The sequence below is a fragment of the Coenobita brevimanus genome, chromosome 60, assembly GCF_032717465.1.
Source record: "Coenobita brevimanus isolate Jiangsu-jjx chromosome 60, ASM3271746v2, whole genome shotgun sequence".
Lineage (NCBI taxonomy): Eukaryota > Metazoa > Arthropoda > Malacostraca > Decapoda > Coenobitidae > Coenobita > Coenobita brevimanus.
In genome coordinates this window covers 38,357,084-38,380,967 of record NC_137013.1, presented here as the reverse complement: position 1 = coordinate 38,380,967, position 23,884 = coordinate 38,357,084, and the positions used below count along the sequence as shown (strand labels likewise).

Sequence of the window (23,884 nt, the reverse complement as noted above, 5' to 3'; positions counted from 1 at the left end):
CAGACAATCCTCAATAATAATAATAATAATAATAATAATAATAATAATAATAATGCTACAAACATCCATTCTAATTTCGCATATCTTACCATCGGTGTCTTCAATGGAACGGATTCACAAATATACTTCCATGTTATATATTTGCCCGTTATAACACCCATACTCCACCTGCGTATACCATATCCTGCTATTACGTTGTCCTAATACACTCCACACAATACACCTTTTCGCCAGAGTCCTAAATAAAGTTGGATCACGTGTAAAGTGTCATTTGATTATCTCTCCACCTCACCCCCCCCTTTTTTTTAACTATGAACAGAGGAAAGGAAAACCCAATTAAATAAAAAATAATCCATACTCCATGTTACACGTGTCATCCACTCAGCAACCATTATTTTCATCACTATTACTCATATCCTGATACACATCTGTCCTACGGCATCTCGCACAATCATCCCTTTAGCACAGGCCTCAGTAAAAAACAGACTCAGTATAATGCCCTTTCTCATCTAAGCCATTATGTGCTGCTTGTGTGTGTGTGTGTGTGTGTGTGTGTGTGTGTGTGTGTGTGTGTGTGTGTGTGTTTCTTGGTCGTTACAAATCATTTATCTGTTTATGTATTATATTTTTTATCACAAAACCAAGACGTGACATCCGGCGACTTAACCTCTTCGCCCAAGACCTGGTTTAAACAAGAACCTGAAATGCATCTAGTTACTTTCCTCTCATTATTTTTCGTTTTTCTCGTTTAAGCAACGGCCATTTACCCTTCTATTTACCATTTTTTCGTCACAAAACCACACCATGACATCCGGCCCCATAAATCTTTTCGGCCCGAGTCCTTTTCGTCATGTTCCGGAAAGCTCTCGACATGAAGGGTGGACCCGGCGCGGCGAACCGTCCCGAAACCGAGTTCTCCGAAGCCACGTAAACACTGGCTGGAAATTCTTGGGAGAGTTGCGTGTCGCGGATGAATGAATTGATTATGAGATTCCACCGGCTTAATATGGGGATGAGGTGGTGACTGGCAGTTGCTGGGGGCACGGGGGAGAAAGTGAGGTGGGATGTAAGATTAAAACTGGATTGATGCAAAGAAACTGAGAACAGAATTAAGATAAACAGGGGGAAACGCAGAAACGGAACTAGCACTGGGAGGCAAAATGTTAGAAATACGGTCGTCCTTTATTCATACTTGCAATCAACAGACGATTTTATTCAGGAGACCCTTTTATGATAATTAAAGCAGCTTCATGCCTATTAACTGCACGAGGGTCACTCATATCATTGCTACAGGTTAATAATTTGAAAAGGGGAGCTTCTAAGACAGACACCTTCCTTCTTTGTCTGAAAGAAATCCACAAACTGTAGGAGGTTATATGAATGCAGACTGGAGATATTAAGACTACACTACTGCCCAACGCCGCAGCCTGTGAGGGGGGTGGCCTCGACAAAAAAAAAAATAAGTAAATACACACCACAAAACCACCACACCGACTAACGCAAAACAAGACAGGCATCGGAGTCCATTTACAAGCAGCTAATAAAAAGGGTACCATACTTCCTGCTTGCTTTGTCTCTCATCAACATAAAGGGATAAGTAAGGGCAATTCTAAAGGGAAGGGGAAGGGTATTAGGGATATATAACCTCTAACAGTAGCTAAAAACTCTTACCAGTAGACCACAGTGCAACCTTCACACGTGAGTATTGGTTTGGAGGTGGGGAGGAAGGTGGTGATGAGGGAGAATGTACAAAATGATATGTGAAGGGACCAAGGTGTGGACTACTGATAAATAGATAGACAGATGGATGGATAGATACATAAACAGACATAGGGTACGGTAGACAGACAGACAGATATAGACAGATGGACAGGTAGACAGAGATATACCTTAAGTAGAGATAGACACAGAGATAGCTTTATTTTGAAATAGATAAAAAGACTGACACAAAGACAGATGGACTGATATGAATAGATGGACACATATAATTATAAAGATACAGACACACAGACAGAGAGAGAGGGGAAGGGGTGGAGGGAGAGGAAGGGAGGGAGTGCAGGATAAAGGGAAGGGGAGGGGTGGAGGGCGGGCGTGAAGGATAAAAGGAAGGGGAGGGGGGAGGGAGGGGGAGGAGGAGGACAGTCATGGCGGAAGTGGGTGAGTGGTCGGGTTACCTGCTCTTACACACACACACACACACACACACTACTCATTCCTGTATAGTTTTGTAAGCGCATGTGAAAGAGCAATGGTTGACTGAATGAGTGAAAATAGTCAGAATGAATAAATAAAAACGGGCGCAGATGAATGAGCTGGGTGGGAGGAGAAATGTAGGTGGATCTGTGGATGAATGTGAATGAGAGTGAATACAATATGGCGGAGTGAAAAAGAGTGAATGGTCGAAGGAAATATGTGAACAGAGGAAGATTTAGCTGGTGAGGAAGTGAATTTGTGTTTTAGATTAAAGGAAGAGTGTGTAAGCATGAGTAACTGTGTGTGTGTGTGTGTGTGTGTGTGTGAGTGAGAGAGAGAGAGAGAGAGAGAGAGGATGGAAGGCAGGATGAATGGACAGATGATGATTGAAGCTAAGTGACGCTGGAAGGGAAAGAAGAGAGAGAGAGAGAGAGAGAGAGAGAGAGAGAGAGAGAGAGAGAGAGAGAGAGAGTGTGTGTGTGTGTGTGTGTGTGTGTGTGTGAAGGGGTGAGTAAGATGAGTGGAATCCAGAGAATAAGAAACATGGGAGAGTCAGTCAGTGAATCATGACATAGTGAGTAAAGAGTGAATGAAGCTGAGGCCATATGAGAGAGAGAGAGAGAGAGAGAGAGAGAGAGAGAGAGAGAGAGAGAGAGAGAGAGAGAGAGGAGAATTATTTTGGTGTCTGTGCAATAGATACTCAGACCACACACATCTTACGCTCTCCTGTCAAGGCTGACCGACCTTGAACGCTGATAGTAAGTTTTGCCCTCGACATTAGATAAATAGACAGATAGACAGATAGATAGATAGATAGACAGAAAGAAAGACAGATAGACAGCTGGACAGATTAAGGAGACACACTGATCAATAGGTAAATACAGATACACTGATATAGATAGAAAGATTGAGACAGATATATTGCCAGATGGATATATACTATATGTGGTTAGATAGCTACAAAGGGGCTGAGAGAGAGAGAGAGAGAGAGAGAGAGAGAGAGAGTATATAGGTTAGTGATACTGAAAGCAGATGTAAGAGAGATTGAGTGAGAGAGAGAGCGGACAGCCTGTGTGAGTCACAAGGGAAATGCCTCTATAGGAGATTAGGTCCTCTCTCTCTCTCTCTCTCGGCAACAGTCATTTGTGGTAATATCTTTTCTTGGTCCCCACTTCACAATAATTATCACCTCTCTCTCTCTGTCTCTCTCTCTCTCTCTTCTGATGGTTACTAGTGACTGCTAAACTAACGACAATAATGTAATGGTGGTAGTTGTGATGTTGGTAGTAGATAAGAGCAGATTATGAATGATGAAATGGTGGTGGTTCGGATAGTGGTAATCGTGGTAGTTGTGGTTGATAAAATGGTGGTAGTTGTGGTGGTAGGAGAGGATGCAGCTGTTGTTATTATTGTGGTGGTGGAGGTGGAGGCAAGATCTGGTGGCCTAGTTAGTAACTGTCCTCTTCTCACCTGTAAATACCTCTACCACAACAACAATTACAACTACCATTACTACTACCATAACTATCGTCACAACAACCACAACACTACAACTACCACAATTACTACCATTACAACTACCTCAACTATCGCCACTACTATAATTACCACAATTACAACCATTACAACTACCACAACTATCGCCACTACCACAGCCACTTAACATAATACCACTGCCACAACTAAAACAATCACCACTACCACAACTACCACTACCACGACTACTACCATTACTGCTACCATTACTACGCATACTACTATCCTACTACTACTATTGTTTTCTTTGTTGCTATACTCCCAGCTGGCTCTTCCTCCCTCCCTCCACATCTGCTCCCATCTCTCCTCCCTTCCTCCTTCCCTCCCTCCCTGTTGCATTCCTTTCTCCCTCCTCCTGTTAGCCACTCCCTGTACTTCTCCCTTCCTCCCTTATTCTTCACCCTCCCTCCCTCCCTTCTCAGCTATCGTCTTTGTGAATCTCTCTCTCTCTCTCTCTCTCTCTCTCTCTCTCTCTCTCATTTCTTCGTTTCTCTTCCCTTCTCTGCTTCCTTTCTTCTCTCTTCCTTGTTTGCCTTCTCTCACTCTCTCTCACACTGCTTTCTTCTCTTCCCTCTCTGTCCTTGCTGTTCCTCCTTCCTACCTCCCTAATTCTTTTCTCCCATTCCCTCTTCTCTTCTTTTCCTCCCTCCCTCTCTCTCCTTCCCTCCCTTTTATCTCATCCTCCTTCGTTCTCTCCTAAAAGTCCTCAAAGACCTTGAAGAATAACTCTTTCGAGGGTGCGCATGTACTGGGGAGAGAGAGAGAGAGAGAGAGAGAGAGAGAGAGAGAGAGAAATTATCCTATAAGAAAGGTGACAGACAAGCAGACAGACTGACCAACATCTAGACAGAAAATAGTGAAGGAGAGTAGGAAGGAAGGACGAAAGAGAGGAAGGAAGGAAGCAGAGACCGAGTTAAGAGAACGAATGAAGAGAAAGATAAGGAAGGAGAGAAAAGGAATAATAGGAAGCAAAGTGGAGAAGTGGGGGAGGGATGGAGTAAGGGGAGGATGGTTGGGAGGGAGGGTAGGGAGGGAAGGAAGAGGTGGAGGGTTGGTATGGGAGGGAAGTGTAGGAAGGCTGGAAGGAAGCCAGGAAGGTCAGAAGGAAACTCTGTTGGTTAAGGAGTAAAAGAGGCGTAAACGGAAGGAACGAGGGGGAGTAGAGAAGTGTATGGAGGAAAGAGAGAAGGAAGGAAGTGTAGGGGGGAAGGAGAGAAGGAAGGAAATAGTTTAAGTAATGAAATGGCAAGGTTGAAGGAAGGAAAGATTAACCACTATATTACTGCGATTTATTCTTTATTCTTGCTGTTAACAGACGATTTTACTCAGCTTAGGGGAGCCATCTGGTAGTGTAGGGGGTTAATGAAGTCTACATATATCCCTCCAGTTCCATAAATTCCCCCTAAGCTAAGTAAAATCGTCTGAGGGCAGCAAGAAAAAAGCTTAAATATGCGTCATCATAGTGAAGGAGAGTAAGAAGGTTTGGAGGACGGAAAGCTGCAGTAACGAAAGTAAAGAAGTAAAGCAAAGGTGAAGGGAAAGAAAGAAGGAAGAAAGGAAGGAAAAGGAAGAGAGAAAAAATAAATAAAGAAAGAAAGTAATCACGATGAAAATGAAGGAAAAATGAAGGAATTACGAAGAGAATGAAGGAAAAATGAAGGAATCACGAAAAAAAAAAAACTGAAGGAAGAAACGAAAGAAGCAAAGTGACACAAAGAACACTTTCTTTATCTGTTGGTTCCTTGCTCACATCCTGGCTCTACCCACTCACTCGCTCACTATCTCACTCTAAATCAATCCATCTCTTACTGGTCTGATCCACAGAGTGACACTCGCAAAAGAAAAAGAAAATGGAAAGGGACAGAAAGATAGATAGATAGATAGATAGATAGAGAGAGAGAGAGAGAGAGAGAGAGAATTACACGATACATGCACACACTCACAGCTGCCTCAAAATACTCCAGTCACACACACACACACACTTTCATGACATTCGCACAAGCACTCTCTCATGCACACAGAGATGCACTGTCACACATTTCTGCAATTTCACACACACACACACACACACACACACACACACACACACACACAGGGCTTCACTCAGTATGAATTATTAGAAAATTGCGGTGGGCAGCAGCAAGCCAAGTCGCCATGGAGCCTGCTGTGGTAGGCTTGGGAGGCTCGAGAAAGAGAGAGAGAGAGAGAGAGACTTTCGTAACCCCTCGTGCTAAGCGATTTATTCTACACTAAGTTGTATCAGTATCCTTTTGTATGTTACTCCTTGAAACTATGACATGATTAATACGACATAAAGATAATAATATGGTGTAATACGCAATATAAATCGCTTAGGAAGAGGTGTTACGAAGCCTCCTCTGCCACATAGAATACGGCCATAGCTGTGTACTCGACTGTTTATTTATTTATCTATCTATTCTTTTAGTTCAACTCGTACACCTATCGAACATTTCACAGCCAAACTACAGTGAATAATAGTGAAAAAAAAAAAAAAACACACACACACAAATCATTCATATTAATTGCTACTGAGACTTGTATATGAAATATATTGTTTTTTTTTTTTAATATATTACAAACTGCTTGAAATAACACTGACTGTCGATAATAAACGGATATAACATAGTATTCTGTCAACTTTTATTTTCTCTTTCTTCATCTTTCTCACTTTGTTATGGAATTTTATTGAACACTTTCTTCCCTTAACCTTGATCTCATTTTCTTGACAATTTGCCGTTTTTTTTTCCTTTTATTTACATTGCTCTTTTGTGGCAATTTATCCTTTATGTTGTTCTCTTTTCTCAGGACAGCTTATTGTGTTTTTTTCTATATTTTGCTTATTATATACCAGCTTTTCATACTTAATCTCTCTTTTATCATGAAGTATTTTATGGTCTTTTATCATTCATTTCCGTTCCTTTATCTGGCTTTCTTTTTTCATGACAATATATCGTAATCTTTTAATTTTGCTTTTATCTTACAGCAGCTTGCGATATTTATCAGTCCTCTGTCACGCTCCTTTCTTATCACCGTTTATAATTATTTCCTTTCATGTACGTTTTTGATCTTTGACGTAATCGTGCCTTGTTATTTGACGTACATACCTTGCTCCCTAATACCTTGCTCTTTATGACAATTTATCGTGCACATCCTCCCTTGGGCAACGCTAAAGCTACATCAAGACAAGCCTAGTGTGAAACTATGATGTGGCAGGTTTAAATCGAAATCCTCTGTAAGAAAAACCTTGAGGGTAAGAACGACAGAAGAATATGGCTTACAGGCTTACGGTGTGGTGAATAAGGCTTAGTATGTGTTGAATAAGGCCTATAGTGTGGAGAACAAGGCTTTGTGTGGGGAGAATAAGGCTTAGTGTGTGGTGAATAAGGCTTAGTGTGTGGAGAATAAGGCTTAAAGTGTGGAGAATAAGGCTTAGTGTGTGGAGAATAAGGCTTCGTGTGTGGAGAATAAAGCTTATAGTGTGGAGAATAAGGCTTACAGTGTGGTGAATAAGGCTTAGTGTGGTGAATAAGGCTTAGTGTGTGGTGAATAAGGCTTAGTGTGGGGAATAAGGCTTACTGTGTGGTGAATAAGGCATAGTGTGGAGAATAAGGCTTACAGTGTGGTGAATAAGGCTTACTGTGTGGCCAAGTAGACCCTGTGGTTCACTTTTGGGTCATCTGACAAAATAAATGAGTCATGTGCTTGAGTGTTTGGTTAGGCAGAGGGTAATCGCTGTCACTGTAGTAATACATGTGTGGTGTCTGTCAGGGGGTAGTGACCACAAAGAGAGGCTAGGGAGGGAAGGAGAGAGTGAGTCACAGTGAGTAACCCTCTTCCAGTAAAAAAGGTGACACTTGAGTCCTTCTTCACGGATCCGCTTCCTCTCACTCATCCTACACCGGATACTCATTACCCTCTGCTTCCCCCCCCTTTCTAAATCACACACACACACACACACACACACACACACACACACACACACACACACACACACACACACACACACGCAAAATATTTCAACACAAGAAGTTTTCCTGATCTTGAAACAAAAAAATGTAGTCAACGCAATAGTAGTAGTTGCTGTAGCAGAAGTGGTAGCAGTAATAGTAGTAGTAGTAGTAATAAAGTCTGTAGGCGGCAATAATTAAAGGATGAAGACGTTTTGAAGTCGATTTTCCCGAGCGTCTTTCCTTCCCCCTATCCACTCATCCATCCATCCCCCTATCCACTCACCAACCCATCCATCCACCTATCCTTCCACTTAACCACCCATCTATCCACTCACGTCCTTGTCCTAATTACAGCCATAGGATCTGATAATGAGGGTGGCTTATCGTTGACCGTGATTGGCAGGTTCGTAGGTATAAACTTTCTCCCATTTAATCCACAGAATCCGGTAGCGTATCTCACTCACTCACTCTCTCTCTCTGTGGCTTATTTCTCTAAATGGAGTGGTTTGATACTACAGCTGATTATGCTTATTTCACTCTACCATTCACCTGTACTATCTCTACCTAGACTTATTATTGGCATTATTTGTAGAAACAACATACAAGACGATAATGAGTTGTAAAGTGCGGCATAAATCGCTAATGAAGAAGTGTTACGAAATCTCCACTTAGAACACATCCCTTATGTAACTTCTTCTGTACCGAAGCTCATTATAATCGCTTAATAAAAATGCTTGGATATCAAAATAAAAAATGAAACAAAAGAATGAAAAATAATATAAAATAAAACTAAATAGGCCTAAATGCCTGGGATTGAAAGGCTTTAAGCTCCTTTATAAATCACTTCCTGGTTTGCGTGCTTTAACCCGGACTTAAAAATTGCGTCACTGACAATGATCGTGGACAGGTTGGCGCTTTTGTTCTTGCTTTTTTTTATCACCTCCCCTCTCACTGGTCTTTCTCTTCACGTTCTTTTTCTCTCCATCTCTCTCGACCTTGTTTCTCACTTCCTCTTACTGTGCTTTCTTACTGTACTACTACTACTTTTTTGTGTCACGTTTCATGCCATTTTCTTGTCCTGATCTTTAATTCCTCTTCCTCTTTTTCTCCCTCTTCTCTCCACTGATCGTCTTTCCTCCTCCCTCCACTCTTTCTCTCTCCCCTCCTCCCTCCACTTTTTCTCTCTCCCCTCCTCCCTCCACTTTTTCTCTCTCCCCTCCTCCCTCCACTCTTCCTCTCTCCCCTTCCCCTCCCCCAACAAAAACCAATACTCTCCCCCCAAACTGGCGACAGTGTGCTTAGGGCAGATCTAGCCATGTTCCCCCCCTCCCTCCCCCCGTTCCTACTTTTCTCCTCTCCTCCACCTCCCTAGCTTTCTTCCCCCTCCCTCTTTTATTCTTTATATCCCCCTTTCTTCTCCGTCCCTCTCCCCCATCTTCCTTCTGATTCTGCCATTTCCTTCTCCCCCTCTTCATGTTTCCTTTCCCCCCTTCCTTCCTTCCCTCCCTCCCATCCTTCTCCCCTCACTGTCCTCCATTCTCCTTCACCCAATTTTTTCCTCTCCATCCTTCACTTCTCCATTCCTTCCCCTGTCAGTCTGCCCCCACCCCTCTTGACCTCCACTTCTCTTCCCTCCTTCACCAGATGTTTCTCTTATTTCTCTCCTTTCCTGTCTCCTCCAGCTGGGTCTCTCTCTCTGTTTTGTTTATCCATAAAAAGGCATTAAAAAACAATGAGAATAGCTGCAGGACTTTGGCTATCAATAAAGATCTATGGACAAGAAAAAATATTCTTTGCTTACCCAGCAATGACGAATTATAAATTGTAAAAGGAATGTTAATTTAAGCTACTTGACTTAGAGGAACAGAATTATGAACTGCTGAAGAATGACATACTCTGGTCTCCTCCGAAAAGAATTTTTAACTTGGATAGCAGAAGAAAGTTTATGATATCCTGCCAAGTTCTGAAGAGCATTATGAAAACCAAAAACAGTTTTAGGAAGTTATCATCTATTGTTAAATTTTAGTGAACACAATTACAGGAATTAAGATGTCTTGGCAGTAAAGTATTATACATCAAAATACAAACCATACACATTAAACTCACGTTATACACGAGTCATTATTATTATTATTATATTATTATTATTATTATTATTATTATCATAATAAATGTGTACCAATAAGCTGCACAAGTTGTAACTTGGATTACTGAAGTCTTCAGTAAATCTTTTTTTCAGTTACATTACATTTTCATAATTCAAAACCGTCTGATAACGTTCACTTTATCTTTCTCCTTATTTTTTCGTAAAACTTTCGTCTCATTTGCAGAGCTTATCAATATCCAAATGTGCACAAACTTACACGAACGCCGCCAAACACACACAACACAAACGCCCACACATCACATATCATGGTTTTCCATTGTTTGTGTACGTGGGTGTGTGTACATGAGCGGGTGCGAGTATGTACGTGTGCCGCGACGTACACAAAGCTTACACAACCCAACACTTAATCAATTTACTGGTCACAACGGTTCTGGGTGAGAAATAACAATAAGAGGGTAAACAACAAATATTCCGAGTACCACATAACTTGGACATAAAACTTTTTCAGTTTAATTTTACCTCCAAACTAATATAGAGGAATCTGCTTCAACTTGTATTAATTCCTTCACTACAAGGTGGCCTTCTACTGCGTTAAATCGTGTGGAAATAACAAAACTTTAAAATGCGCTATGATCCATAATTGTATAATGAATACTCACCAAAAGGGAGGAGTCGGAGCCAACCTGCATCTTGACGGGCACAGCCTCCGTCAGCGCCACCAGCCCCAGTGCCATTAGAAGAAACCTTGCCGCCATTGTCACTTAAATTAAACTAAAACTTGAAGGAGGTGCAGAGGGTCCGTCCAAAACACATAACACACACCCCTCACCCAACAAATGTCACCTCGCACCTGACACATCCCGCCGGGGTTCAGGGTATATATACGACTGCCGAGGATCCCGCGTCAGATGCCAGTTGTCGCCATGATCAACCTCAAGTGGCAACTCAAGACTTTCGATCCAGAATCAAAGTTGTGTTGGAGATGCTTTTCGTCATCTTAAGGACATTTTCGTGATAGTAAGAAAGTTTTGGAGAACATATTGTACTAACGGTATCATATAAGACCAACAGAAAGCTGACATAGCGATTTCCTGGGACAAATTAAGCAAGCTCACAGTACAGCGCGTTTGAGGGACAAATGGTGTCGTGATTAAGCAAAAGGGACATCCGCTGCTTCCAGGTACACAACTTCAAATTAAGTCACATATGGTAGTTTCCGAGCCCAGGTGGAAGCACAGCAACTCAAAATTAGGCCCTATCTTTCGGGTCAAGGAACTGCTAAATTTCCGACAAACATGAGTCGAATAAGGGCATTAGGACGAAACTTCCTACCGGTGTCCTTGCTCACGATTCCGTATGAATGAAATGGGGTGAATCATCGTGTTTAGATTCTTACTAGTACTTATAATTATTCTTACTAGTACTTATAATGATTCTTCGTAGTACGTGTATTTACTCTTATCATACTATTTACTATTCATTTCCTTTCATATCAGTCATGTTTGACTTCCATTTCTTCTCAAACGTAACCAGTTATTATTATTATTAGCATTATTATGATTATTATTATTAGCAGTAGTATTATCATCATCATATATACATTCCCTACGAGGTCGCACATAAAACCACCAAAATCGACTGTTTGTAGCAAGAATGTAGAAGTGTTTTTATTGCAGTAAATTTAACGAATGCTGTTTTAAAATTTTCACCACTGGGCCTCTTCAAAACGTATAATCATCTGGCGGTAGCAGTAATAAAATACATGCAATCGTACTCAAGGAATTATCTTGTTTGTTACCAGATATTTCCCTATTTACTACTTTTGTATCTATCCTTTCCTTCCTATTTGCCATCCTACCTACCTATTTCTAATTTCTCCATTCCCACCCCTACTTACCAGTTTTTATCTCACCTTTACATGGTATCTGCCTGCCTACCTACCTACCTACTTTTAATATATACAGTCCCTTCCTTCTAGGCTCTTTAACCTGCCTGCATACTTGCAGAGAAACCTTTCCTACTTACACTTGCCCTTCCATTTACCTCCGAACTCATTTCTACTTACGGCTCATCTCTTTTTTTTTCCCCTCCCTACCTACCTACTTATATGTGAAAACAAACTTATTCCCTATCTTTCCTTACTAACCTATCATATACTCTACGGCCTACCTACCTTCTACGAAAATAAGTATACCCTCCTACTTAACTTGCTGTCTTCCCTTTCCACCTCGCCTACCAAATGCTTTCCTACCTGCTTACCTTACTACCGCTTATTGATTGACTCCCATTCAGTAGATAGGAACAAATCTACGCTTTCCTTTTCCTCCTTGTCTACCCACCTACCTACATACCTGACTGACTACCTGGCTCCATCTCATCTCCACACTCTCTATCTCCATCATCCTGGGAACTGCAAGTGTGAGTCAGTCAGTCGTGGTGAATGGGCCGAGTTGAGTCACTGGCCTTCTTGGAAAAATTTCAAAGTGAGAAGTCCAGCGTTCATACATACTCCCATTTTTCTTTTCTTATTTATTTCACTTCAGTCACGCTTCGTCCTTTACCCCAGTTCGTTTTTATCCTCCCTACTGCCCTAATTATTTGACGGGAAAAGGATACGGAGGAAGGAAGTCATGGAAATATGGAAGGAAGTTTGAAATTGGGCCGTCTGGCGGGAAAATGGCAACTTTGTCTTCCCCTGCTGCCCCTGGGTTGTGTATGTGCGCGTGTGACTGTGTGTGTTAATGTACGTGTGTGTGCGTGTAAGCTTATGAATGAATGTGTGTACCGGAAGGAAGGGTCTACGCTCCGGTGTGATAAAAGATGGGAAGGGAAGGGTTGGAATTAAAAGTTGTGTAAACCAAGTAATTCCTGAATCAACCCCGGCCCGATGACACCTCGGCTACCAATCATCAAAATACCATAGCAACGTGTGGCTCTATATGATGCAGAATATAGTTAATTTACTGTAAGGCTTATATATACTGAGGATTGACCTTCACCTCTGATCTTTCCACAACTCAAGGTCTACGTATGTCCACTTGATCGCGCCAAAAATACGCGACATCTGAAATTCCGATCTTTTGCTTTCATTCCAAGCAGTTTCATGTCATGTGTTTGCTGTAAATACATACGTACATACATACATATACAGATATAGATAGATCCATTAAAAACACACACACACACACACACACACACACACAATAATGGGCCTCAATCGCGGAATAAAGAGGCAAGGAAGAGTGTTTCAACTGTAGTGTCGCCAACCCCTCCAGCAAATAAAAAACTCGTGGTGAATGGGCTAGTGACCTCTGTCCATTAAGGCTGGAGGGGGGTTTATGGAGAGTAATTAACACCCAGGCTACTATGAGTCACCCAGATGAATAATATTGTCTGGATGAGATTTAACTCTCTCTCTCTCTCTCTCTCTCTCTCTCTCTCTCTCTCTCTCTCTCTCTCTCTCTCTCTCTCTCACTTACACCCTCTTCAGGTAACATATAATCACACCTGAAGAGGGCTTAGAGCTGGCCTAAACTGTCTTATGCTCAAAATACACACAACTTCAGTACATAACCAAATTCTCACATATTAGAGAGACAGACAGACAGACAGATAGATAGAGTTTATGGATATATTTTTGATAGTGAAGTTGACATGATACAAACACACACATATACCGAGACAGACAGATATATAGACTGACACAGATAGAGATAAGAGATTATGAATATATTATAGTGAAGCAGACAGATGTACAAAATGTTCAGTATGTCACCATGAGAGGTCACTTTTTACCCGAAATAAATCTTGTGGCCGTATCAATAAAATAAATGATAAAATGAATAAAAGTTATCGTATCGTAACTTACCCCTTTCACGGTCGGGATAACTCTAGTATTCCATTCCGCTTAGAAAATAAACGAAAGAAAATGGGAAAGCCTAGGAAATTTTAAACTATCGCCCTGAACCATCTCGCGCTTTGGATAACTCTTGTATTTTCCTCACACTTACCCCAGGCGATTTTCCTCATCTGAGAGTGAGTCATAGGAGCCGTAGAGTGACTTGAGACCGTTTCTAAGACGTTCAGTGCAAGAGGTATCAAAAGTGAAGGAAATCGCCTGATGGAAGTGAATAATAAATACGTAAATAGATAGATAAATAGATAAATGAATAAATAAGTAAACAGATAAATACATAAATCAATAAGTAAATAAATAAGTAAATAATTTTAGGAAAAGGGTTAAAAGGGACTCCATTTTTTTTTCATCTTAACTTAGCCCAGCTTCTCTCTCTCTCTCTCTCTCTCTCTCTCTCTCTCTCTCTCTGCAGTTTAATTCCTGTCGGTCAGTGGCAGAAAAGACAATAGCATGGACATAAATCGTCTCCGTAGCACTTCCTCGTGACTAGCATAATATTCTGGTGTTAATCTATTGTTACAACTCAGCATTCAAGAGGGGGAGATGGTAATTCTAGGCCGTTAAAGTGAAAATAGTGACCAAGGAGATTAATACCTAACTCATAACTCTCTCTCTCTCTCTCTATCTGTCTATCTATCTATCTATCTATCTGAGCTGTCCAATACATTTCCACTAATATACAGTATGGTCATAGTCACGAAGAAGTGTTATGGAAAGGATGTACAGTAGAGCCGTAGCATTGACTTTTTACGCCACGGGACCCACGTGGAATAAGCTACAAAAGGAGAAAGAAAATATCCAGGCCAAGTTAAGGTGAAAGTCGTGAAAATTGTCCAGTTTCGTCAGATAGTAGGAACCATTTATACAGGGGTCAGGCGAGGTCTCTTTGGGAAGGTCAAGGTCAGTGATGTTGAAGATGAGTCACCGGTTCCTCTCTCTCTCTCTCTCTCTCTCTCTCTCTCTCACACACACACACACAAACATACGGTGGCTCAATCGGTAGAGAGTTGGCCTGCAGTCCTGACAGACCCGGGTTCAAATCCCGCTGAGGCAGGGAATAGTTTAAGGATTTGAATTTCATAAAATCAGACTTTACTGATCTACCAGAAGGCCCGCCGACATGTCGTAAAAATACCCCCGCTAATACCAATACACCAGTCCTGTATGAGACAGCCCTAGCATGTATTCAATATGGACGGTGGGTGTTAGCGCCGAAGTGGTGACATGTAGAGGTGTGCGGTACGTAGGAGGACTACTGGGCCTTGAAAGCAGGCTGTGAAGCCTATGCCCAGAGTCGGTCACATAAAAAAAAAAAAAAAAACATATACCGACACCATACAAACAATCACACTGGCACATACACCAGTCCACATACATACCCACCCACCCAACCACCCATCCACACACACACACACACACACACACACGCATACACACACACAAACATATACCGACACCACACACACACACACACACACACACGCATACACACACACAAACATATACCGACACCACACACACACACACACACACAAACATATACCGACACCACACACACACACACACACACACACACACACACCTTGAATGCACGATCATGTTTACAAACAATAGTCCAGTCATCGAATTTCAACCTTAAACCGGGTTACAACATTGTGATTACCTTCTGTATTTATGGCCTTTCTTGTTTACACACATACATATACACACATACATACATTCACATACACACATACATATACACACATACATATATATACATATATACACACACAGTACATACATACATACAGTCCCATACATACATACATATACATACATACAAATACATACATACACATACACACATACACAAATGCATACACATACATACATATACATACCATACATACATATACATACACATACATACATACATAAACATACATACATACATACACATACATAGATACGTACACACACACACACACACACACACACACACACACACAGAGTCACGTTTACTTCGTCCAGTCATCTAATATCACCCTGAACTGCATTACAACACCTGTATCACCTTCCTGTCTCCTGCCCCTCCTTGTTGTCGTACGCATTCATTAGTCTGGACAGGTGTTTCGAGGCCTGTTCCCGAGGTAACAATGTTCGTTATGTTTCCTCCTTGTTTTCTTCGTTACTTTTACTTTGGTGTTTTTATTTCGTTATGTTTATTTTGGCGTGTTTACTCCATGACCTTCCTTTTCCTCCTCCTTCCATCTCTTCATGATCTTGCTTGTGTTTCTTTCTTTTTTCTTCTTTTTCGTTTTCTTCTCCTACTACTACTTTTTCGTCTTCTTCTTCTTCTTCTCCTCCTCCTCCTCCTCCCCCTCCTCCTCCTTCTCTCTTTTCTTATTCGTATTTTTTTCTTATTCTAATTCCTCCTCCCCTTTTTTCTTATTCTTACTCTTCTTCTTATTCCTCCTCCTCTTCCTCCTCCTGTTTTTTCTTATTCGTATTCCTCCTCCTCCTCCTTCTCCAAGTCTTCGTTTTCTTCCTCCTCGTCATTCTCCTTTCTCTTTCCGGCTCACCCTTCACGGCCACACTTTGTTTTTTTTAATCATATTCTTGCTATATCCAAATGATTTTATTTAGCATGAAGACAAAACTCACAATGAAGGGGTTAATGAAAGCTGTCTGTCTGTCTGTCTGTCTGTCTCTCTCTCTCTCCCTCTCTCTGTCTCTGTCTGTCTGTCTGTCTGTCTGTCTGTCTGTCTGTCTCTCTCTCTCTCTCTCTCTCTCTCTCCAAAAAAAAATCATAAACCAAATCACCTGAAATTAACAAGAACGAAGAATAACAAAGAATATATATATATATATATATATATATATATATATATATATATATATATATATATATATATATAACTATTTTTTATATTCATTTTATATATTAATTTTCCACTTTTCCCTCTCCCCCTTTCCAAATATTATCGTTTTTTTTTTTTTCACTCATCTTGGCGTGTTTCTTATTCTTTTCCTTCCTGTTGTTTCGTTCATCGGAGGGAGTGGTGGGCGCGGGAGAGCCTTCCTGCTTGATATCCTTTTCTTATTATCCGCTACAGGAAGCTTATTAGCCTTGATCCCCTTCTCTACGAGGACCATTTTTAGTGTTTTGTGTGTGTGTGTGTGTGTGTGTGTGTGTGTGTGTGTGTGTGTGTGTGTGTGTGTGTGTGTGTGTTTTAATTTTGCTACCACCAGACGATTTTATTCAGCTTAACCGTACATCAGAAGAGTAGAGGAGGACGTGTGTGTGTGTGTGTGTGTGTGTGTGTGTGTGTGTGTGTGTGTGTGTGTGTGTTTAGCTACCACCAGACGATTTTATTCAGTCTAGGGGAGGACGGGGCTAGTACTGAAGGGGTTGCTGAAGGCTGTGTCTAACCTCTCCAGTGAGAAGAAAATAAGGTTACATAGTTCAGGGTGTTATTCTTTCTCTCCCCTTTCCTTCTCTTCCCTCCCTCCTTCCCCTTCCCTCTTCCCTTCCCTCTCCCCTCCTCACCTCCTTCTCCCTATTTCCTCCTCCCCCTTTCCTTCTTCCCATCAACTACTCTCTCTCTCTCCCCTTTCCCCCCCTCTCCCCTTCCTCTTTCCCACTCTCCTCCCTCCCTCTCTCCCTTTTTTTTCACCCTCCCCCCTCTCTTCTCTCCCTTTCTCCTCCCATTCCCTCTTACCCCCTCTCTTTCCCTCTCCTCCCCTACCCGTCCCCTCCCTCTCCCCCTCCATTTTCCCTCTCCCCCTCCTCTTTCCCTCCCCTCTCCCCTCTTCTCCCCTTCCACCTAAATATTTGTCTCCCTTCACACTATATTTGGAAACATGATCTGGGTTTAGACATGGATGTTAGTGGCAGTTAATGTATTCCCCTCCAGGCTTTATTTGTGTGTGTGTGTGTGTGTGTGTGTGTGTGTGTGTGTTTTACTGATGGAGTTAGTTCAAACCAGCTCTCCTCTACAAAAGCAAATAATCTGGACAGAGCAAAGTAGTAGTAGTAGTAGTAGTAGTAGTAGTAGTAGTAGTAGTAATAATAATAATAATAATAATAATAATAATAATAGTAATAATAATAATAATAATGATAACAGTAGTGGCAGTAGTAGTAGTAGTAAGAGTAGTAGTAGTAGTAGCTGTTGCTGTAATCCCAGGCTTAAATGAACCAGAACCCGATGGACTACAGACCTATATTGCCCTTTTCTGTCATCCACCATCCTCCATTCAAGGAATAGGGAGGGGACTCATGGACGTTTGTATAACCAGGCAGCTCCACCACCCGGTCATATCGGTGCCACCACGTGAAGGCGTCCCTCTCCATCCGCAAAACACTGGCTTCAATCCTTATCCGCTCCTAGATGATGCGGATGTATAGAGGCTGAGTTAGCTATATTTAGCACATACAAACACTCAGACGGATATCCCTTTGACCTATAGTAAGTTTATTTTCATCTGACGGAACTGTGCCACTCACACTATGAATATTTACTCGTGGTTATGTGAAATTCTGTGACCCTTGGCTAGGAATGCGTCTCCTTGGTTACTAGTCGAATCACCCCTCTATTCTGACAACACTTGGCCATCAACTGAGCTGAAAGGGGTTAGGGATCTCCATAAAGCTAGAGAAAACACTCCAGCACTTTGGTTACACCCCATTAAGGCGGGCACGCAACACCCCTCCAGCTGCACACTCTCACCCCTTTCCTTTTCACCTGTCTCATGCAAGGGGTAACCAGTCCATTAGGTCTTTCGTGCACAAAATTGGTCATCTATGGTCTGTCTTCCCTGTTCCGTGTTTGCTGTTGCCTGTGATCTCCATTTTTATTTTATTTATTTATTTATTTATTTATTTTTTACTGCCGTGTGTCCAGGCATCTCGAAGTAAACGGACATTATTTATTATCTGGTTTTATTTCTTCAGGTTTCCTTAGAAGGGAGAAATTTGATACGTTCTCAGCCCTGGGTTCCTTCTTACTTTCTTTAAAAAATACTGACACTGGCTCACTTATTCTTATACTCTCTCACTTTCACACTCAATACTATCTCCCTCTCACTTCTCCTCTCTTACTTTCTCACCCACTCAAACGTTCACTGTCACTCATTTATACATTTCACTAGCAATCACTTACATAATCACTGTCGACACTGTTACTCTCAGACTGTCACTCTCGCCCACTCACTCTGTCTCTCAAACTCGTTCTTATATTCACTGTGTGTGTGTGTGTGTGTGTGTGTGTGTGTGTGTGTGTGTGTGAGAGAGAGAGAGAGAGAGAGAGAGAGAGATCAGAGTACACCCTGTGAAAATGGACGTGGTAAAATTAACGACGAGGTTTATTTTAGTGTTCTCCAATAACAATATCAAGAACAAGAGAGAGAGAGAGAGAGAGAGAGAGAGAGAGAGTGTTCGCTTTGTTCTCCCTGACCTGGCGTTCTGTGACCCAAGAATATAACAGACTAACAGACAGGGACAGGCGGAGAAAGACGAACACAAATGGACAGGCAAATAGACAAACAGACAGGGACAGGCAGACAGACAAACGGACAGGGGCATGCAGACATAAACAGACAGGGACAGGCAGATAAACAGACAGAGACAGGCAGATAAACAGACAGACAGGAACAGGCAGACAGAAAAAACAGACAGGGACAGGCAGACAGGCAAAGACAGATAAACAGACTGCCAGGAAAGAAAGTCCAGCCTAATATATGGTTCAGCAGCGGAGGTAATGAAGTAAATAAGGATAAGTAGAGGCGTGTCAGGCCTTTGTACATTTCACAACACATTCACAGAACTGTACACTACAACAAATAAACGCTTGCCACTCCTTCACACATTTTTTCCTGGATATAATCAGAGTGTTTTCACTTGAAGGGACTGGCTCACACCCACATCTTCAACTTATCATTGCATGAAATTCAGTGAGCTTTAGTTATGAGGCGGGAATGAGTCTCCCTGGACACCACGGTGGTTTGTTGTCAACACAGACGGTGAATAAAACTGTGTGGTGGTGACAATACTCAAGGACCAAGCCAAGGGGGGGACGACGACCCCCCCCCTCCTCCCTTCTAACAGAATAAACTGAATAAGAAAGTAGTCATATATATATATATATATATATATATATATATATATATATATATATATATATATATATATGAGCCTCTGTGGTACAGTGGTAGAGTGCGTTTCGTACACGGGTGGACCAGGGTTCGCGCCCCGCCAGGGTAATAAACTTTGGGAGTGTTCACCCGGCCACGTACTGCATTGGCGGACACAAGGGGTGCTGTGGTTGAACCAGTGTCGCTTATTGTCAAGTATGCTTGCACCCAGTCGGTTTGCGCGGGCCGATTACATTTGGTTCACAGACTACACACACATCCAAGGCCACTCCAACACTACAATTACACTTACAAGCACTTCTCACCCTACATACAGTCTCTACCAGAAAGCCTAAGCCACTTGGTAGAGATACATTGGCTATATCGTCCCGACTTCGGTCGGGATAGATCGGTCCTGCAGTGGGTACTCAAACGGCTGATGATATATATATATATATATATATATATATATATATATATATATATATATATATATATATATATATATATATATTCGGCAGTAAGGATTACTTCCTGGGTTGTTTCCTTTACTATCTAACACTAGACAATTCTATTTATAAATCTAGACAAGATTTTAATACATTCCAAGCAGCTGTATCTAAAAAAATAAGACAACCAAATTCAGGATGCCTCCCCCATACCAAAATATTGGCTGCAACTTTAATGGTAACATAAAATATAATACGACAATGGAGTGATGCGACTAACAAACACGTCTGCAGAAGGTAAGAATAAAGGAGTGCAAAGAAAAAAATCGTGGCAGTGAAGTGAGTAAGTCAGGGCATCCTTACTCATTCATCTTGGGTGAGTCAGTTAGGTGGTTGGATGGGTGTAGGAGTAGGCTTGGTGAGTCTTTGTGACCTACACCACCACCATTACTACCACTACAACCATTACTACTACTGTACTAATGAGTTGCTGCTGCAGCTATTCTACTACTACTACTACTACAATCAATACTTCTACATACTACTGTACTATTCAGTTGCTGCTGCTATTGCTACTGCTACTACTATTACTACTAGCACTACCTCAATCAATACTACTACTACTACTATTACTACTACTACTTCTTTAGTCAGTACTACTACTACTGCTGCCGCTGCTGCTAGGACAACCACAACTACTACCACTACCACAATAGTGCTAATCCTAATAGCGACATCCTATAGGGTGGTCAATATTTTGGGCGCTTCTTTTGTGCGTGTTGCGTGGACGGCTCATGACCATCATTCTAGGTGGGATATAGACTTCGTAATGCCTTCTTCTTAGCGATTTGCTCTACATTATACACCCTAGGATTCTTTTTGTTCTTACAACTATGGACACAGTTCGCCTCAGTAACGTACAAGAGGACAAGAAGGTGTATTATACAAACCAAATCACAGAGGATGAGACTAAACTAAATCTCCCAAGCCAGCTAAAACTACTGCCTTCATTTTCCTGGTGAGAGGAACGCAGACATTTTGACTTATGAGAAAAAAAAAAAAACACACACACACATATCCACAGTCAATAGATGTTACAAAATTAGACATTTCAATTCCTCCTTCCTGATGCTTACTTTGTGCAAAAAGCATATTAATCTACAAATGTATGAAGATACTGTACCACAAGCCCAAATGCAAGTATTTCGGCCGCATCCACACCAACGGAAAAACGGTAATAAACACGTATTGGCGATAATGTTATCATAAGAGTTCAGGGTCAAGTTCACATCAGCCAAACAGTGATGGAGGGATTGTTGTAAACACGACTGACAGAGGTTACCAACAATGTTCGCCACACAAGCCGTGTAGCCACCAATACTGGTATGTTAGGAACATTATTATACATAGTTTTGACTGGTAACCTTCTACACTTTACACCAGGGTGGGGAACGTCCGGCCTCCGGGCCGTATAAGGCCCTTAAGATCATTTGATCAGGCCCGCGAGGCAATTCATAAACGAAATTTCATAAACTCATGAACGAATATTATATATATATATATATATATATATATATATATATATATATATATATATATATATATATATATATATATTATATATATATCGTACTGGGCTACAGTTGATTTTAAGTTGATAATTTTGTATGGCCCGCGAATGATGTTAAAAATATCCTAATGGCCCTTAATAGGAGAAAGGTTCCCCACCCCTGCTTTACACCAGTAATAACTGCAAGCGCTGCCTACACTGCACACAATAATGGGGGACAGTAGTGTGTTTTGAAAAGGTTTTCACACATTAAGTAGTACCCAACAATTTCGCGACTATCGCTCTACTGACAGTACACATCGTCGTGCATGCCGTCACCAATACTACCACTGGATCCACAACAGCATAACAGTGGTCACAGCATTGTGTGAAACATTTTGTGTGAAGAATGTTACACACACTAACAGTCCACACACCAGACTCCAATCATGCTATGTGGAGGCGCGCTTTACAGCAGACTTTTGATCGGAAATAATTAGTGTCACAATTTTATGTCTGGAATGCGTCTTTGGAAAATTCGGAGTGGGAGTGGGACCTTATCACCTCCAACACCCTTAACTATGTCCTTGATCCTTTTCTATGGTCATTGACCTTGGTGTTCAGTGTCCTTTAAGTGAATGGATCATGATTTGGCTCTCTCATGCATCTTATTTATTTCTTTATCTTTATTTTTTATTCATTTTAGGATAGTGCTTTCCAGGCTTTCAGCTCTGGGTCTTTCTCTTCCTGTGAAAAGAGACAACACTCATTTCACTCAGAACTACAGGCATTATTCATCTCAAGGCTGGGCATCCTTACTCATTCATCTGCGGTGAGTCAGCCAGAGGACCAGAGGAGTGAGTCTGTGTGTGTGTGTGTGTGTATGTGTGTGTGTGTGTGTGTGTGTGTGTAATTTCACCGGGTCGGTCAGGATCACTTGATGGTCGTGATCGTCAGCATTTTACCCTCCCGGAAGGGAGCTGAGAGCTCATATAGTCCGATCTAAGGGCAAAGCTGTGACCTTCACACACCCACACACCCGTCCCCTTGCTCAAGGGGAACAGTAACCACCCACTTCGTCAGTGAAACTTTTGTGTGTGTGTATGTGTGTGTGTGTGTGTGTGTGTGTGTGTGTGTGTGTGTGTGTGTGAGAGAGAGAGAGAGAGAGAGAGAGAGAGAGAGAGAGAGAGAGTCCCGGGAAATGCCCCGTATGCAAATGAAAAAAATACAATGAAACCATATAACCTGTGATACGTGTGGTGTGGGCAGGCTCGGTTGCATTATTCACCATCTGGGTTATTCAGCTTACTCACCATCCGCCCTGACTCACCATCGCTTCCTAACTGTTTCCCTTACTCAACCTCTCTCACACAACTCTCTCTTTTTTCTCACTTTTTTTCATTGATCTGGTGACTCAAGGATTAACCCATTCACTTTTTTTTTTTTTAAAGTTGCGTTTATCTCTTCCGGTTCATTTCAGACGATTTTATTCAGCTGAGAGTGAGTTATAGGAGCTTGATTGTTACCCTATCAGCCGAAGGACCTGCGATTTATTTATTTCTCGCCACCACCAGACAGTTTTGTGTAGCTTAAGAAAGACCTTTGAAAAAATGTTGGCCTAGGATGATGATGATGGTGATGGTGATGGTGATGATGATGATGATTATAGTGCTGCTGCTGCTGCTGATGAGGTTGTTGATGATAAGGAGAAGAAGAAGGAGAAGGATGATGATAATGATGATGATTATGGTGTTGATGATTATTATTATGGTGTTGATGCCACCATTAACCCTGTCACCATTAACCCTTCCAAGATCGGGATAACTCTACTATTCTCTTCTAGTTCAAACCAGACGATTATACCCAGCTAAAAGTGGGTCATAGGAGCCTGAGGAAGATATTTACACCACCTCCAGTTACTGTTTCATTATGCACTATATTGGCTGAAGGAAAATGGAATTACTAAACGAATCTAAGCTGAATTAAATGACCCTCAGTGGACCTACCTGGACCTAACTGAACGAAAATGGACCTGACTGGACGTAA

General features: G+C 41.6%; 1 protein-coding gene across 3 annotated transcripts in view; it reads right to left on the bottom strand.

The window, feature by feature from the left end:
• Positions 1 to 10,608, bottom strand: part of Mmp1 (Matrix metalloproteinase 1) — a 45,505-nt gene extending 34,897 nt beyond the window's left edge. For all 3 annotated transcript variants that reach the window (XM_080274874.1, XM_080274876.1, XM_080274875.1), the window contains exon 1: positions 10,467 to 10,608. In XM_080274874.1, the coding sequence (XP_080131000.1) occupies positions 10,467 to 10,562 (96 nt within the window). In that variant the 5' untranslated portion in view covers positions 10,563 to 10,608. The remainder of the gene's footprint in view (positions 1 to 10,466) is intronic.
• Between the last annotated feature and the right edge of the window lie 13,276 nt (positions 10,609 to 23,884).